At 49.6% G+C, this 19043-nt stretch overlaps 1 protein-coding gene across 23 annotated transcripts in view; it reads left to right on the forward strand.

Moving 5' to 3' along the window:
• Positions 1–19043, forward strand: part of TTLL5 (tubulin tyrosine ligase like 5) — a 278203-nt gene that overhangs the window by 142007 nt on the left and 117153 nt on the right. For all 23 annotated transcript variants that reach the window (XM_070065290.2, XM_089322397.1, XM_017349414.4 and 20 more), the window contains one exon: positions 15707–15861. In XM_070065290.2, the coding sequence (XP_069921391.1) occupies positions 15707–15861 (155 nt within the window). The remainder of the gene's footprint in view (positions 1–15706; positions 15862–19043) is intronic.

Raw genomic sequence — 19043 nt, forward strand, 5'->3', positions numbered from 1 at the left:
ATTTTAACTGTTTAGACTATGAAGCTTTTTATTCTGTTGTGTTTATTGATTTATTAGTTAAAAGAAAAGGCAATAATAACAAACAAACAAACAAAAAAACATGTTACTAAGCCCCTCAGAGTGTTCCAGGCCACAGTACTCAGTTACGGATGATAGAAGACATAGTTCTCAGCATGAATTCAATCTCAGCATAGCCACATAGAAGGTGATAGCAGCATGGGTGACGCTAGCAGAGACCCTGGTGGGGAAAACAGAAACACCAGCGAGACGCAGCTAACCCAGCTTGCAGAAGTGGGAAGGAGGCACAGGGAACACCTCAACTGCATCTTAAAGGTAGTGGGGCAGGTGGCAGAAGATGGATAGGAGCAGCTCCCAGAAGGAAAGCTGCCCAGTGTTTATGTGGGAGGCAACAGCTGTTTAGTGGCATTGGAAGTTACTGAGAGCAGTGAGCTAGCCGAGGAGTCCTCCGACAGCCCCAGATCTTACAGTGCAACTTTGAGGGGGCCCAGAATGATTAAAAACAGAATCTCATTCACCTTGTCATTACTCTTCTCCTTCTGCCGTGATTTATCTTGGTTTATGACCTAGAACATGTACGAATATCCAACTTTCCCCTCCACGTGCGGGGCTGCCCGCATCCCTTACCTGAGTGCCCGGGTTCGAGTCCTGACTCTGCTCTCGGTTCTGGCCTCCTGCTGATGCACACCCTGGGAAGCAGCAGTGCATGACTCAGGGTGCTGGGTCCCTGCCAGCCAACAGGGAGACCTAGATGGAGTTCTCGGCTCGCTAGCATTGGCTTGGTCTAGCCCCGGCCATTCTGGTCATTTGGAAAGTGCACCAGTGGGCTGGCGCTGCAGCTCAATAGGCTAATCCTCTGCCTGCGGCGCTGGCACACCGGATTCTAGTCCCGGCCGGGGCGCCGGATTCTGTCCCTGTTGCTCTTCCAGGCCAGCTCTCTGCTGTGGCCCGGGAGTGCAGTGGAGGATGGCCCAAGTGCTTGGGCCCTGCACCCCATGGGAGACCAGGGGAAGCACCTGGCTCCTGGCTTCGGATCAGCGCGGTGTGCCGGCCACAGCACGCCGGCTGCAGCGGCCATTGCGGGGTGAACCAATGGAAAAAGGAAGACCTTTCTCTCTGTCTCTCTCTCTGTCTACTCTGCCTGTCATAAAATTAAAAAAAAAAAAAGTGCACCAGTGAATAGAAATGCACCCTCTCTCACACATGCTCCCTTCCTCCCTCCCTCTCAAACAGATAAATACATTTGTAAAAGAGAGTGTTTTCGAAGCGTGTGTGCCCATGGTGGGTGCACTGCGGAGGCTCAGAGGGGCTGGAGTTGAGCTTGCCTGTGAGTTCTCACTCTCTCTGCTCCCCCCAGTCCCGGGAGGAAGTGTGGTCTGCTCTGCACAGACGTAGCTCTTTGTGGTTACTGCTGTGAGTGAACAGAAGAATGTGACGAATTGGCCCAGCTCTGCGGTGAGGAGTGGGAGGCAGGAGTCAGGCAGCCCTGGCCCTCTGCGTGCAGGCAAGTGTGAGATTTCAGGACTCAGCTATCATTAGGAGCAGCTCCAGCTCTTCCAGCCTGGGAGTTTAATCAAAGGGATAAGAGCAGACCACCCAGGCGAGGGCTCCAAGGCGAGCGAATGTGCTGTGTCCGGCTCCACTCCCCCGGCCAGCCAGTGCCCAAGATGTGGCCAGGCCTCCTGCAAGCGTGCTGACAGATACGGGGGAGGAGGACACTTCGTATTTTTCATTTAGATGGACAGTGGGAAAGGAAACTGTGGCCTTTTTAAAAATTCTGTCTCTCCTTGCCCTGCTGCTTTTCTAGCCAGTCCTAGAGAAGGATCCGTGCAGGGGTGCGTCTGGCCTGTGGCACTCGCTCCTCCAGCCTCTCTGACGGTGCGCAGAGGGGTTCCCTGTTCTCTCTCCCGCTTTGGCAGCTGCCACTGTAAGGCTCCACCGGGGACCGTGACTGGACTCAGTCTCAGAGATGCTAGTTTGAAGGCAAAGTGGTTTTCAGTGTCATGTAGGATTGAGCAGATGAGCCCTGGTTTGCGTCCCGGGAACCTGCTTCCTGCTGCCTTAGCTTGTCTGTGCATCCTGGAACCTCTGTACTCTGTGCTGTGGTGTTGTGGCCACTGGCTCACTTTAGTCTCCTTGGCTGTGCAGTCCCTTGGTCGCAACAGTTGCTGTTCTGTGCCTCATACATAGGCTTTGCCGTTTCTAGAAGAGAAGAGTATAAGCTCTTGAGTCGGTGAGCCCTGGGAACTGTTGCTGACCTCCATCCCTTGATTTCCTTATCTGGAAAATGGGGTAATTTTAGTATCAGGGCTCTCTCCTGCTGGATCCTTGGGCCTCTGTGTTCTAGGACCCTGTTCCAAAGGACTCTAAAAGTATCATACCCTTGCTCTCCCTGGTCATCCCGAGCACCCCACCCACACACACACTTCTGCTGTCTGACTTCGCTCAGTGTTTGTCCAGCTCTCTCAAAGGTCACATGATTGACCCTGAAGCTGCCACCCTCGGCCACCTGTTTTCCATGCCCATCCTCCGTTAGGGTGTGACTACCTCCCAGCTGAACACATCCCTTAGCTTCTCTAACACTCTAGTAATTCCTCTGAGAACTCACTCCTTCACTCTCTTCACCATTGTCTGAAAAGCCCCTGGCATGTGCAGTGCAAACGTGTGAAGCTGATGATAGCAGAGTTGCTGTGATTGTAGACGGTAAGGTGACTGCTGGGCCTGAGTCCCCTGCCTCCCTGGGGAGTCCTCCGCAGACCTCTGCATGCCAGACCAGTCCTTAGAAAATTATGTTTTCTCCCTCAGTTCCCTGGGGCATGTCTTCTTTTCCTGTAGCTTCATCTGGTGCTTCTCTGTGGATTTCTCCCAAATCCATTTCCAGCTGCCCGCTAGACATTTCCACCTACCTGTATTGCTCAGCATCTGATATATTTGCATATTTCAAAAATACCCCAGAGAAATAGTCAACCTTTCTAAACCCTGCAGGTTCTCCTCTGTCCTGGTGACATTGCAGTTCTAGGGTATAGGTGTGGAGCCTTTATCAGTGCCCTTGGGCTCCTCATTCTGTCTGTGTTCAGGTACTTACCAAGCCTCGTGCACTCCATCTCTCCAGTGGCTCTGAACTGTGTCTGTTTCACCTTCGTACCTGCTGTCCTGTGTAGGCCTCTCCCACCTGACCAGCGGCCTCCCAGCCTGTCCACCCTGCCCACTCCAGTCTGTTCTCTAAAGGGCTCTTTCTAAATCACTATTCTCATCATGGAAATCGTCTGCTGCAAAATCTGAAGAGGCTGCCCGTTGTCTACAGTGTGCAGTGCAGGGTGTTCCATGTTCCTCAGAGCCTTTCTTTTGAACCTGGCTCCAAGCTGCTTCTCCAGCCTGTTCTCCCGTGTCGCCCATTTCTGTGAGGCTCTGCGGATGCTTCCCGCCTGGCACACATTCCCAGGCTGCACCTCTGACGTGCACTGGCAACCCACTCGGCTACATGCCAGCGCGCCCTCATGTCTAGTGTCATGGCGGCAGTCTCCTTGGATAGACAGTGAGTGCTGTGAGGGGCAGTGGCCTCTGCTCCTCAGAACCTGACCTACTGCTGGTCCTGTGGGTTCCATATCCAGGGATTCAACCAACCACAGACTGAGAAAAAGTTTTTTAAATTGCATCCGTGCTGAACATTTTTCTTGTCTTTGTTACCTAAACAATGCAGTATAGCTGGCATTTCCATGAAATGAAATATTCTAAGTAACCTGGAGGTGGTCCAAAATATACAGGGGAATACGCCTAGGCTGTGCCCAGTCTGTGGCATCTGATGTAAGGGACTTTCGCACATCTGTAGATTTTGGTATCTACACAGTGCTTTTGCTGCCTCTTTCTGTTTGAGTCACTATGGAGAGATCCAGCCATTTTGTCAGGCTTCCCAGGAATGTCTTTGGCAGTCCTGCCGTGGAGCGCTCTCTGGGTTGGGAGCACTCGGCGTGTGTGGCTGTTCTGTGAATGATGCAGTTCAGGAGAATGCAATGCCCCTGCGTTGAAACTGCAGACGGCCTGCCCTTGCTGGCCGCCTTTAAAACACAGTCAGCATGGTAACGCTTACCTCCTGGGGGGCCAGCGCACCTCCTCGAGGTTCACTTATCAACATTCAGGAACTGAACAAGATCGGCATGGATCGGTTGTTGTGGCCAGCGATTTACCATCCTGTCTTTAAGAGCCCTTGTGGGGAGGGTGTTCAAAACGTAACCGCTTGTGGGTGAGTCGCTCCCTGGGTGAGCAGAGTGCACCTTCTTGGCGGATTCTTTGGTGCCTCTGGAGTCCGCCCTCTAATACTTCGTCAGAGGTGGGAATCTTGGAATGAGCGCAGACCTGCCGCTTCCCGATTCCTTCCCCTTTGTCTCCGTCCACCGGCGTTTTCTGTTCCGGGGTCACATTCTAAAGCAGTTCCCGAGGCCCTGAGCCACATCTCCTGCCCCAGGTCCCTCAGAGCCCCTGCCTGGAGGAGCGAGCATGTCCCTGCCTATGCAGGTGGTCCAGTCCTGCTGTGTGTGAGCAGCATGGAGGACGTTCTCAGATGACACTGATGTCGTCTGAGCACGGCTTGCACTCAGAGCAGCCCCAACACCTGCGGCCCTTTGGAGACAGAGATCCCTTTCAGAATGAAAGGGTGCGCTCAGACTTAGAGATGTGCGTTCAGTTTCAAAGCATTTCTAGACACCTCTTGTCACCCCATAGACCCATGGTCTCCCAGGTAAGAGCCCTTGAAAATCCGGGATAGTATATTAATGTCAGTGGCTTAGTCCAGACTCCAAATCTGTGATCATTTTTGCTCGGCACATTCTTTACATATTTCAGTGAGGTCCCCTGGTTAGGCTGCAGTCTCCAGGAGGGAAAGAGTTAGTTTTTCTTTTGTTTTATCCTCAATGCGCAAAAGAAGGCCAAGCTCCGAGCAGGTGCCTGATAACTATTTGTCGCATTAATGAAATAATCTTTTGAAACATTATCCCTAGACTGCCTCAGATTCTATGGAGCATGCTAGGACAAGGGAATTGAGCTGTGACAAGAGTAGAAGCTGGACTGGGAATGTCACCGGTGCTCACACGTTACACTGTGGCTAAGCAGATCTTCAGTGTTGGACTCGCCCTCCATTTTGGTAAACGAGCAGGCTCATCTGAGTGCGTGTCAGGCTGGTCCGAGTGCCCCGCAGATGGCTTGCCGGGCTCTTGCAGAAACAAGTGTACCACGCACGTCATCTAGACAGGAGGCAAACTCCGTGTCACGGCCATTGCTTCACCCATTGGAGAGCCTTGCCCAGGGCTTGAGGCAGAAATTGTCTCTCACATTATGCAAGGCACCAGCAGGAGCAGCACTTGCCTCCCACGCCAGCCGCTGATTACCTTACTTCTCTGCAGAGCAGTGCCTCCTCTGGACTGTGCATAAAGAGGCACCTCGGAGCCCGCCTTCCGGTGATGGTGACCGTTTCTCTGCTTAGCAGTGAGACTGCCCCCTGGGGGCAGGGTGCATGCGCATGCGCGTGTGTGCGTGCACACATGTATGTGTGCATGGGCGTGTGTGTTAGGAGTAGAAGGATACGCTCCAGGATTGTTTACTAGGATCTTTTTTGGGTGAGACCCACTTAATGTACTATGTATAGTCAGCCCTCTATCTGTGGGTTCCGCATCTGCAGATTCAGCCAACCATATGCAATAACTTGTGTCTACAGTGGACATGTACAGATATTCTTCCTGTCATTATTCCCTACACAATACAGTGTAAAGAACAACTTACATTGTATTAGGTATTGTAAGCAGTCTAGAGATGGTTTAAAGGATCTGAGAGGATGTGCGTCACTCACTCGTCTATGGGAGCATCAGCATCCTCAGATTTGGGTATCTGGTGGGGGGAGGGGCAGTCCTGGAGTCGGTGCCCTGTAGGTGCTTGAGTGCCTACTGGGGCTGCAGCAGTGAGTATATACAGGCTCTCTCCTAAAGGAGCTTGTCCTCTGTGGGGTCAGATAGGCACATAAACTTGAACTTACCACACAGTACGAAGCATGGCGTGAAGCTTGACATGAACATCTCCTGAAGGTCTTTTACATCTTTTATAGCTGAAGAAGATCCTTTGTAAGACAGGAATTTGACGTTAGGATGTGGTAATAAACCAGAAGAACCTTCTGATTTTTTGCGTTTTCAAGTTGGAGCTAATCCTTGCCTCTCCTGTCATCACCTATGTGTTTACTAGTTGTGTTTTTCCCAAGCAGCGATGGTAAACCTTGGGGCTGGCATTGTGGCATAGTGGGTTACACCACCGCCTGCAGCACCTTATGGGTGCTGGTTCAAGACCCTGGCTGCTTCACTTCTGATCCAGCTCCCTGCTAATGTGCCTGGGAAAGTAGTGGAAGGGGGTCAAGTTCTTGGACCCCTGTGCCCATGGTGAAGACTCGGAAGAAGCCCTGGCTACTAGTTTTGGCCTAGCTCCAGCTCTAGCCAGTACGGCCATTTGGGAAGTGACCCAGTGAATGGAAGATTCTCTCTCTCTCTAACTCTCTCTCTTTGCCTCTCAAATCAAATTTATTTTTTTTTTAAAAAGTTACATGCAAAGCTGTAAGCCCCAGTCAGGCGAGGGTCTTTGCCACTCCATTTGTAGAGAACCCATACGTGGAGTTATGTCGAATTCTGTGACCTGCCCCTAAACAATGCCAAGCACCTAAGGTCAAGCCTGCACTGCGGAGGCAGGCACTGGTTACTGCTCTGTGTGCTGGGAGAGTTGAGGCGAACGCCACGCATGATTTCTCTCATTAACCCGTGTTGCCTTTCCACACAGCTCCTAGAAACCTCCCCTTCTCTAAATACCGGTTTGTGTGGATTTGTTGTTCTGGGGCGGACCTGGAAGTTGGCACGTTCATGGTAATGAAGCATTGATTCAGAGAGAATTGTGGCTAGAATCCAGAACTCCCTACCTTGAAGTTGAGGAGAGGACGCCCACAGAGGCACCTCCAGGAAAAAGCCTTTTGTTGGTTACTGTGAGGTTCTGGGGCTCCAAGCTCCTGTATGTCATCACTGGTGTGGTGACTTGGGCTGGTCAGTGTAGGATCCAGTGTCTTCTCGCCCGCCCAGCCTGAAGCCTAGAGTGAAGGCATTCGTTGGCATCCTGGGGACCTTCCCCCAGACTCACCCTTTATTCTTGATTCTTTAACCATTTTCCTGCTAAAGGGTGGCATAGAAAGATAGATAGATTTAAGGAAAGGCACATTTTCCCATACGGCCCTAGGACAGATCGAGCCTCAGATGCCCACTCTGGTCTTCCCTTCCTTCCTTTCTTTTTCTTTTAAAATTATTTACTGAAAGAGTTACAGAGTGACAGGGAGAGACAGATAGAGTAATCTTCCATCTGTTGGTTCACTCCCCAGATGACCACGATAGCAAGAATTGGGCCAGGCTAAAGCTAGGAGCTTTATCTGGGTCTCCCACGTGGGTACAGGGGCCCAAAAACTTGGGCCATCTTCTGCTACTTTTCACAGGGCATTATCGGGGAACTGGATCAGACATGGAGCAGTCGGGACTTGAACTGATGCCTATATGGGATGTTAGAATTGCAAGCGGAGGCTTTACCCACCACACCACAGTGCCGACCCCCCCAACCTTCCCTTCTTAAATGGCAAGCGGCTCAATCTTGCCTTTCCAGCGGCATGGGAAGATATGTGCAAGAAAAGGACAGGTCCCGAAAGAAAACGTTCACAGTGAACAGGTGCACTCGGGAGCTTTTATCGTCAGGTTACAGAGCCGGTCCCCCACTTCAGGCCCAGCACTGTCCCCTAGCCTCAGAGGGGCGCGGGGGGAGGCCTGCAAGCACTGTGCAGCCGCCCAGCCTTCCCGGCAGCCGCCTGTCAGTCCTGACTGTCGGCTGAGCCCCTTGCCGCCCGTGCTGGAAGGCAGTGCTAGGTATACTTGCCTTACGCCTGGCACTGCTCTGTCAGGACTCTGAGCAGGCTCACAGTGGTCGTCTGGGTGCAGGGCACAGCCATTCGTCCGGCATCCAGGCGCCTCCTCCAGGCGCTGTTCTGACTCTGCACACCTCGTATTGTGCTAAGCTCTACGGCTTTCCCTTCCTCAGATGTTCTGTCTGCCTTTTCACTCGCTGTGTCTTTCCTCCCACCTTTCTTTCAGGTGCATCTCAGAGGCCTCCCTGGACTTTCCTTAGTGCTCTCATTGTAGCCCTTGCTACGTTCTTGAGGTCTTGAAGATTGCTTTTTACCTAGGTGTCTTGTCTCCCCTACTAGACTGTAAATACCTACCTGGCTTAAGGGTGAGGGCCACGGTTCTACTGCACGGACCTTAGGATGTTACCCAAGGCCCTGCCTGTGTCAGGCAGTGCAGTGAGGATTTATTGAGCCATCTTTGAGGGTTGGCCTTCTGTTGAGCCTTCAGGACTGCAGCCTGTCGAGAGCATGCGACTGTAGCTGCAGGGCCCTGGTTAGGCCCGTCCCAAACCCTCTTTGGATACCAGAAGGTATCTTGGCAGATGGCGAGTGTGGAGCCCATCAGGGCAGCACCATCCTGTTTTAATTATAGCCCTGGCAGCAGCATTCCTTTTTCGCACGCAGCAGTAACAAGCAGTAACACTCGGGCGGGCCAGGCCCCGGAAACTGGCCTCCTCTCCTGGGTTGCTCCTACCCCCTCTTCAATCCATCACCTGTATTTATTCCCGCTGTAATTTAAACACCTGTCTAGGTGGAATGCATGCGATGCGTCCCTGCCCCACACAGTCAGATATTTGCTCACCTGCCCAACTCGGAAGGCTGCCTCTAAAGTAAACAGTGTTTTGGTACTAAAAGAAAAAATGCTCTGAGGTCACCGTGGCAGTGGACGCGAGGCGGGGAATGGGAGTGGAGCGTCTGGATAAGTGGCTCCGAGAGAGTGAGCGCAGAGGAGGAGGAGGAGAACAGGATGTGAAAGAAACATCTGCCAGGCAGGCCCCAGGCCTGGGTGCAGGTAGGGTCCCGTGATGACGCCGTTTCCCGCAGGCATCGTTCACTTAGCTGACAAGCTACAGGAAGGCAGGGTGGAGGCAGGGGTAGCAAGCAAATTGTGGTACAGGGCGGCAGGAGCAACAGTGGCTGAAACTACAAGATGAAGAGAGTTTGCATCAGGAAGACCAGGCATCAAATTCAGGAGCTGACACATAATAAGTTAACTGTGCACATAATATACATGGAACATGCTTAGAGCAATACCTGAGCAAACTAAGTGTTCACTAAATTTAGCCAGCATTTGTGTTAGTATGATTTTGGTGCTGCTGTTACTGTAGTGGAATCTTAAAGTCATATTTGCATAAAATTGATTATGGTGGAACATTTTAAAGATCCATAGAATTATAAAATTCTTATACACATGAAGATATTGATATCCATTATCAATAGGGCATGTTCTTTGAGTTATATTCCAATGATTAAACTGGATTTTGAACTGTGCCCCGTCTGACTCCCAGTCAGACCCCCCTGTGACTAATGGCATGTACTTGGAAGTTGACCCTGCTAGATTTAGTAGCATAGATTCTAGTACTTAGCCCAAGAAGCCACCTGGCTCAACAGCTATGCCCTCTACTTTAACAGCCCATGTAACTAACAAAAATGATGTTATCTCTTTATGCAAACTTGCCTTCTAGAAAGCCCTCCCCCCCCCCTTTTTAAAGATTTATTTATTAAAAAGGCAGAATTACAGAGAGGAAGGGCAGAGAGAGGTCTTCATCTGCTGGTTCACTCCCCAGATGGCCACAACGGCCAGAGCTGAGCCAATCCGAAGCCAGGAGCCAGGAGCTTCTTCCCAGTCTCCCACATGGGTGCAAGGGCCCAAGCTACTGCTTTTCCAGGCCATAGCAGAGAGCTGGGTCAGAAGTGGAGCAGCTAGGACTCAAACCTGCGCCCATATGGGATGCTGGCACTGCAAGTAGCGGCTTACAGCTATGCCACAGCGCTGGCCCCAGAAAGCTCTCTTGCGGTGACATGTGAATCACCATTGCTTATCAAGTGCCTGTAAGTGCTGTTTTTCACTGTGTTTCATCTGATCAAAGCTGGTTTTGTCAACATTACCTGGGGAAATGTAGATGGACAGAGGAGTGGGTGCAGTCTGATGAAAGCCGTGTTTATTACCCTGTGTCTGGTTAGGTAAGTACCTGCAGGCTGGGTCCTGACTACCTGCTTCTAGAGTTTGTTAAGTTCTGACCTGATGCTGGCGGACTGGTCCTGCCCTTGCAGCCTCCTAAGCAGGAGAAGGTAGTTTGGGGACCAGAACGATGCTTAGATCCAGTTAGTTTGGTAGCTTGATCTGTTTGCTTATATAAGATGTAGCCAGATCTGCTCAAAGCTCTAGAGCTGTGCTGACCAGTAAGGTATCCACTAGCTACATTAGTTTTTTTTTTGTTTTGTTTTTTGTTTTTGTTTTTTTTTTTTTTTTTTTTTTTTTTTTTTTTTTTTTTTTGGACAGGCAGAGTGGACAGTGAGAGAGAGACAGAGAGAAAGGTCTTCCTTTTGCTGTTGGTTCACCCTCCAATGGCCGCCGCGGCCAGTGCTGCAGCCGGCGCACCGCGCTGATCCGAAGCCAGGAGCCAGGTGCTTATCCTCATCTCTCATGGGGTGCAGGGCCCAAGCACCTGGGCCATCCTCCACTGCACTCCTTGGCCACAGCAGAGAGCTGGCCTGGAAGAGGGGCAACCGGAACAGAATCCAGCGCCCCGACCAGGACTAGAACCCGGTGTGCCGGTGCCACAAGGTTGAGGATTGGCCAGTTGAGCCACGGTGCCGGCCTACATCAGCTTTTAGAATTTAAGTTACATAAACTTTGAAATCCCATTCCTTATTTACACCAGACATATTTCAAGTACATGATATGATAGCCACATGTGGCTGGGGTTTCTGTGTTGGGCCAAACAGATCGTAGACTGTTCCCTGCATCCCAGAACCTTCCACTGAACAGTGATGTTCTAGAACAGTTGCGGTTGCTCAGCGCCGGCTGCTTGGAGAACTGGGTAAAGGAGGTTCTGAGACCGCTCTCGGGTCAGCCCCGAGTTGTTGGATTAGCAGTGTATGTGTTGGGAAGACAGCCGGGCAAGGCTGTGGGGCAGCGGTTGTGGCGTGTGTGCTTGAGTGTCTTGTAGATAAGAGCACAGGGATAAGAATAGAATGTTTCAGATAGAGGGGCAGGTAGCTCTCACTTGGTAGCAGGAATCCATTGGAGAGAAAGGTGAGAATCCTTTACAGTTTTCTCATTCTTTGTATAATCTCTCCTTTTCGCTGTTTCTCAAATTTTATAATGAAACTTTGCTTTTGTGTAGAAGGAAAACGCAATGGCTGCAATTCTTAGCTTATTTATGAAATAGAGAATGAATGTCATGTGAATAAACAAACCCATCAGTAGTTCAAAATTATTTTCAAGTTCATGCCATTTTTTCCTTCAACCTGCTAAGAAATAAAACTGTTATGGCTTTTCTTTGTCTCACTTCTCTGGTATTCTCTGATGAAGGGTAACAAGTAGAAAATAGAATATAAGGGAAAGAAGGGAAAGCTAGTATAGTTTTCATCAATCCCTACATAATAACTATTTCATAATTTGAGATTTGGGGGCTGGTGATGTAGTACAGGAGGGTCTGCTGTTGCTTGGGATGCTGGCGTCACATATCTAAATGCCTGCTAGTCCTGGCTGCTCCCCTTCTGATCCAGTTTCCTGCTAATGCACCTGGGAAGACAGTGGTGGATGGACCAAATGCTTGGGCCCCTGCCACCATGTGGGAGACCCAGATGAACCTGTGGCTCCTGGCTTCGGCCTGGCCAGGTCTCTCATTTGTGGAGAGTTAATGAGCAGATGGAAGATCTCGCTGTTGCTTTCTCTGTCTCTCCCCCTCCCTCCTTCCACCCCCCACCCCCCCCGCCTTTGGCACTCTGACTTGCAAATAAATAAATCATTTTAAGAAAAGATAAGATTTGGAGGTCTGAATCTAATGCCATTTTCAAAACCTCTGATATTTAGGGATAACTTGAGTTGTTTCCTTGCTGGTCTCCAAACTCAAAAATGGGTTTTAAAACAAGCAGAGGAGTTCTGCAACTGTTGTGTGATCTTGAGCAAATTACTAGCATAAGCTCTCTGAGCCTTAGTTTTTCCATCTGTGAAGTGGGACTACAGCAGTGTCTACCTTTGTGAGTTGTGGGCGAGGTGTAAGTAAATGACATTACTACTGTGCCTCAAACGTTAAGCCATGGGGTTTATGGGAAGTGCACCACCTGCACTTGAGGTCAGGCACTCTGCTGTGATCTTGGCCCTGGTGCTCCATAGGTGGGGACTTTGGGTTAGTTGATTACATTCTCTGGACTTCACTTTATTTTTATATTTTTTAAATTTCATTTATTTATTTATTTGAGCGGTAGAGTTACGGTGAGAGGGAGAGAGAGAGAGGCCTTCCATCTGCCGGTTCACTCCCCAGATGGCCGCAACGGCTGCACCGATGTGGAGCCAGGAGCAGGAGCTTCCTCCGGGTCTCCCACACGGGTGCAGGGGCCCAAGGACTCGGGCCATCCTCCACTGCTTTCCCAGGCCATAGCAGAGAGCTGGATCGGAAGAGGGGCAGCTGGGACTAGAACCAGCACCCATATGGGATACTGGTGCTGCAGATGGAGGATTAACCTACCGCGCCACTGTGCCAGCCCCATGGACTTCAGTTTAGATACAGATTTAGCAGTAGAGCCTATTTCAGAGGGATTGCTCAGGGTCAAATGCAGGAATGCACAACCAGGCAATGCCAGGCTGTGTAGTGCATGGTGGTGCGCAGTGAATGTTGATGTGTGTCACTGTATAAATGATAATGTTGACCCTAGGGGCAGCCTTGCCAACAGATAGAAGATTTGCCACATCTGGTATCTCCTCCTCTTCCTATTCACTGGTCTCCAAACTATACCATTTATACTAAAATGGTAAAGTGTGCATATCTTATTTATTTTATTTCTATTCTGCTGTAAATTATTATTAAGCCTCCTTAAATGTTTGGCACAACTGACTGAGGCTGTAATTGGAGAATCTGTTAGTTATCATAAAGACCTTTCTCTTGAGCAGTTTGTCTACAAGCTCATAACCACATCTGATTGTAAAAGACCTGCTGTTTACAGCTGGAGGTGGGGGCAGGAAGGAGGAGGGGTCGGGGTGGGGCAGGAGTGGGCTCAGCCCCACAGGGAGCCTGTCTCATTGTCTGGGCCACGAGCCCTGTGGTCTCTAGGGCATAGGACAAAGGACAAGCCCTTACAAGAGACTGGAGACCAGAGAAGAGCCACTACCAAAACTCGCTGCGCAGTCTCTCGTGTATTCTGTCAGCACACGCTGGGGCGAGGGTCAGGAATGGCCGGCCGTGCCTGTCTCGGAGGCTTCTCCTGCAGCCTGGTTCACGCCCCAGGGTGCAGCCTGTGCCCCACACCCAGCTCACACAGATGCCAGAGGCGGCTCCTGACCTGTAGCAGCTCTTTCCAGGAACAGTGTTGGAGTCCTCTGGTGTGAAGACATGGTCCTGGGCTGTTCGCACTTACTGAATTCTGTAACTAGGAATGAAATACTATAGTGCTGCTAAAAATGACTTTTCTTTTTTTTCAGGATTTTCAGGTTCTTTTTTTATCTAGAATTCTTTGATTTGCAAATGTCAGAATTCCCAGGTGCCCGGGACACACTAGAGGCTCACACCGTTCCTCTGCTCCCAAGCTAGAAACCCCATGTTCGCCCTCGAGTCTTCTCGGGCTCCTCAGGGCATCGGCTTGGGAACTGCTTCTCCCCGCTGGCTGCGGCCTTTCTTCTCTGATGCCACCAGCACTCCCAGGCTACACACACGTCACCTCACAGCTGTCATTGTCATAGCAACTTTAGCACATGTGTTTAGACTACATGAGTAATGTAGGCTGCGTGCTCAATATAGACGGCTTGGGGAAGAAAACAAGCCGCCATTCAGAAATACAAGCTGTTCGTGTCCAGGATTTGCATGTCCGGTCTCCAGGAGTGTGTTTCCTTGCACGTGTGTGTGCATTTAAGGAAATCTGGGTCTGCAGTGTGTATACTGTTGTGTTGAAACTTTTGATATCATGATTTTTTAATTGAACAACACATTCCTATATCATGAAGTATTTATAAGAAAAGTTGATCCAAATATTCTCTTATGGGTAGAATAATGCTCATCTAGCAGTGTTGTTAGCTGTTAGATCATCTCCCTTTTCAGTATTAGAAATATGCTTGCTTTCTTAATATCTGTTCACAGGATAGTGTATTAAGTAAGCGCATAGACTTTGGAGCCCAGCAGATGGTGGTTCAAATCCAAGTTCTGCCATTTGTTGTTGGGCTTCAGTGAACTCCTACACTTCAGTTACCGTCTTGTATCATGAACCTCATAATAGTACTTAGTAACAGACCTGGCCACTTTGAATGAGATGTGTGTGGAGTGCTGTTTACACAGAGCATGGCACCTGGTAGGCTCTGACAGTCATTAACAGGTATTAAAATAGTCACCACCATTAATTAAAGGCAATAGCTTTTCCACATAGTTTCTGGAAACTAGATTGTAGCATCAAAGTATACAAATGTAATTTATTTTAGTAATATATTGCCAAATTAATTTCTAGGAAGATTCTACCAATCTGCAGTCATACCTATGGTATAATTACTTATCTAATCTCACCGCTTACCGTTGCTGGATTGTATCTTTTTTATGGTTATATTCTGCTGTGACACATAAAAGTAGTGTCATCTAACTTGTGTTTATTTGTGATCTGCTCTACTTTTTTATTATTTACATTTACCAATTGAAAAGTTGTAAATGTTTAATTGACTAGTCATGGTCTTTTCTGTATATTATTGAAGTCAGTGCACATTTTTCTATTGACTGTCTTTTGTTTTTAACATTGATTTCTTTATTTGAAAGGCATAGTGAGAGTGACCAGGGAAGGGGATGGGAGAGAGAGAGAGCAAGACAGCAAGCACACGCAGGCACTTCCGTCTGCTGGTTCACTCCCTGAGTGACTGCAAATGCCAGGCCTGGGCCAGGTTGAAGGCAGGAGTCAGAACTCCATCCTGGTCTCCTCCATTGGTGGCAGAGGCCCAAGTTCTTGAGCCATCTTCTGCTGCCTTCACAGGCACAGAAACAAGATCTAGACTGGAAGTGGAATCGCCAGGACTTGAACCAGCGCTCTGACATGGACCGTCAGCGTCACAAGCAGCAGCTCAGCCTGCCGTGCCTCTGACTTTTTTCCTTTCTGAATCGATGAATTCTTTATGTGTGATGATAAAGATGAATTGTAACTGAAATTTATTGAGCATCTGGAACTTTCGGATGAGGAAACAAGGACCAGAAAGGCTAGGTGTTTGCCTTGTCTTTTGGAACGTTGCCTGGCAGAGTGGATGTTTGAAGTGCGTCCTTGTCTGTGTTGCCCATGGTTTTCGCGGCACTGGCACTGTCCGGTGCCTTGGTGTGGTAGGAGCAGAGTGAATTCTTGCTGACTTGGCACTGGCCCATCGCCTGTGCTCTGTGTGCACGGCCGCCGACTCTCCCGGGTGCCCTCGTCACAGCCCCTGCTTCAGCTCGGATGAGTCAGCATCTCCTGGACTTGCCTTGATTGTTCCCACATGTTTTTAATGCTACTTTTCTAAAGCTCTGTAAAATCAGGTTGTTTCCCTTCCTCCATTTCTAGGTGACAAACCTGAATTTGGCAAGCGGAGTCATGAACAGAAGTAGTGCTTCAAATCCCCCAACCCTCAGACCCATCATCAGTCCTGGGGGGCCAACGTGGCCCATACAGCCAGACCCCCATGCTCCCGAGAACCACTCCAGCCCTCCCGGAAGCAGGTATGTGTGGGGCCCTGGAGCTCATGTCTGACTGCGCAGGGAGGGCCTGCGTCCCCTGCAAGCCCTCCCCACCTTGAGTTCTGTACGGAGACACCAGCATGGCACATACCCTTTCCGCACCTAAGTCCCCTGGGCCTCATTTTACTTTGTAAGACAGTTAATAGGGAAATCAGATGAAAAGGAAATTTCTGATGCAGTTAGGAAAATCACTTCTGAGTAAAAGAACGAGCACTTATACTCTTATACTCTAAGTCGTTGACTGTAATCTTTGTTTCTGATAAACAGTCTCATGTACTGACTTTTGACATCTTACCCTTGTCTCCTAGCTCTTTTTTATACCTTGTCCTATATTGGACTCTGTTTTTGAAGGACATACTTAATTTTTATGTTTCCATCTAGTATATGTTATTAAAATCAGACCTCCCCAACAATGTTTGTTTGGGAATATTTCCTGTATGTAATTGAGAGATATGGCAGAGGGTAAACTCCAAATAGGTTCTGGCCGTAAAGGAAGCAACTTGTGAATTGAAAAGAAACTACTGTACTGAATTCTGGTCTCCATATTTTAAGTGCCCCTGTATAAAAAAACAGTAAGAGATGGAGTCCTAGTACATCTTCAAGGGGCATCAAGTATGCATTAAATCACACCAGGCCTGAGTGCCACAAACTCTGGAGAGTGACCTGACCACCCCAGTGATGTCTTCGGACCAGCTGAGATAAGTTGCCTCTGCCACATACCCTGCTTTGCCCTGAACTTGGTGGAGGCTTTGGGCATGGAGGAAATGTCTAATTGTTGTTAAGTAAGGGTTATTACTTCAGGATCTCATTTGCGAATCAGGAACCCTGCCTGGGCTGCAACAGAAATGTAAGCCCATTACAGCGTGTGCCGGGCCCTCGTCTTTCATCCCCATGCATCACTGTGGGCAGGGTGGGAGGAACATCTCAATGGGGGATGAAGAGATGCTCGGGAAGAGGGAATCAAGGCAAGACAACCTCCGCAGGAGCAGCCTGTTGTTGGGTGATTTATAATCTGCAGAGTAACCGCGTTCCTAAAACACAAGTCGTAAAAAAGAAACTCTGTTTATACCACAGAGCTTTATTTTCCATGTAAAATGTTTCCAAATATTCCATTTTCATTTTCAAATCAGAGCCTTGTTTCTATGGAAAACATTTTCACTGCAGTCTTGGCTATATTATCTTGTATGACAAGGCTACAGGCATTTTCCATACTGTAAACAAAATGTCAGAACTACGCATTCTGGGGAAGAAGAGTATTAGCGCTTTTTATACTTGTAGATGGAATGAGAAAGAAACCCAACCTTTTAATGAAGTTACGAATGGCAAGGCTTGGAGCTTTCTCTTGGTGGCACCTGTTAGAACGGAGACCGAAGGTGGCAGATGTGCCAGGATCAGAGCCAGGCAGGTTGGCACTGAGCGGCTCTCCCAGCCAGACTGTGCCCTTGTGCGGCGCTGCCGTGGAACAGCACAGGGCTCGCTCCAGGGCCTTTGCAGTCAGAAGCGACCTCCGTGACATTGCCTGTCCTTTCCCTTTTTGAGGTAGTGGTCCTCCCAGCAGCCCCTCTCAGCCGCCTCCCAAGCACGAGGCCCACTTCTTCAGAGTAGCCTTGGGAAATCTTCCTTTGCCCCCAGATAACCTCTGGAGGCTCTGCTTGGGGACTCCAGTTCCACGTGGAATCCCAGAGGCATGCGCATTAAGGCAGCACTAAGTGCGTTCTCAGAGGTCCTTCCAGACCTGGCTGTGATGTGGGCCCCAGCCAGACCTGCAGCAGGCCCTGACTTCCATTTCTACCTGCTAAGTCACTGGTTTGCGGGTATTTATTTAGTCTCTTACTGTTCCTCCTTTAGCAGTAGGAGTGACTAAGCTGGATGGGTATGGGATTTGTAGCTGAGAGATGTGAGTTTTATAGCTGGCTTTGACACTAAGTGACTGAGCTATTCATTTAAGCTTCGTCCTGAGCAAGCAGACTTGCATATAAACTGGCCTGTTGAGAGCCTTGAGATTGCTTCGAAAGCACTTTGATCTCCCTGGAAGTGGGTGCTAAGTAAACACCAAGGTGCTCTGCTGGTTTTCCTGCAGTGGATTCCAGTGCTGAGAAGCTCTGCTAGTTCACAGAGCTGTAAGAAGAGGTAAAGAGAACCCCGCGCCTGGCTGTGCTTTGTGCTTTCGTCCCTGCCTGCCGGAGAACTCAGGGACTTGGTAGCCACAGGAATGAAAACTGGTGACTCACGAGAATTCTGCAAATAGTGTTATTTTTCATTTCCCCGTTGTGTTGCTATTGTTCTCGATTTTATGGATCACACAAGTTTTCACCAGACAACCTTGTTCCTCACCCCTGGCTGTTTTGAAACCACCCCAAATGTAGCCTCAGGGCTGTCGTCTCCCATTGGGTCAGTGTGAGCTCAGCCCAGCTCCTCAAATCCCTTGGTTCCTTTGGTCTGTCTGGAGTCCCCATCCAGGCTTTGTTGTGGGAGAGGAAGGCAAAGAGCCCATGACTTGCCCAGACAGTCTGAGGCCTGGCCATGTAGCTTGCAGTTCCCTAGACACTTTGGAGTTGGACTTGGCCAGCCATTCCTCTGTTGTTACTTTTCAGAGGTAATAAGTGAGATTAATTGCAGGCCATTCTCCAGAAGAGAAAGCGGTCAGGGCCAAGTACAGTCACATGTCTAGAAGCCTGAGGTGTGTCTCCGAGTGAGGCGGACTTAGAATTATACAATGGGGACTCCGGCGTGCAGGTACTGCCCGTGGGCCATCTTCCTCCCTGCACTGATGTTTCACTCCATAGAGGCTGATTCCCGGGTGTTGCAGCTTCTCCTTAGCCAGCGAGAAAGGTTAGCTGTTTCAGGCTGTCTTTTCCACTGTCCCCTTTCTGAGCCCCCGGGGTCATTAGGCGCTCAAAGTGGATGGTCAGAGGCATCCCCTGACGGCTGCCAGCCCTCTGTGGAGACGGCCTCCTCTGGGAGAACGTTCTAGGTGAGGAGCACTTCGTGGCTTCGTGCTGCGTTTTTCTTGTGAGACCTGGAAGGGTTACTGTAAAGTCTTGGCTGCTGCTTGGAATGAGCTGGGAAGGACAAGGCCTCAGACAGCTTGGCAGGAACCTGAGGCCCTGGCTTTTTCCAGTCCAGCCCTTCCTTGTGGATCAAGCTGTCAGGGAATCCCACGA

The sequence above is a fragment of the Oryctolagus cuniculus genome, chromosome 20 (assembly GCF_051225735.1).
Source record: "Oryctolagus cuniculus isolate XC-2025 breed Fujian yellow rabbit chromosome 20, ASM5122573v1, whole genome shotgun sequence".
NCBI classification, from domain to species: Eukaryota; Metazoa; Chordata; class Mammalia; order Lagomorpha; family Leporidae; genus Oryctolagus; species Oryctolagus cuniculus.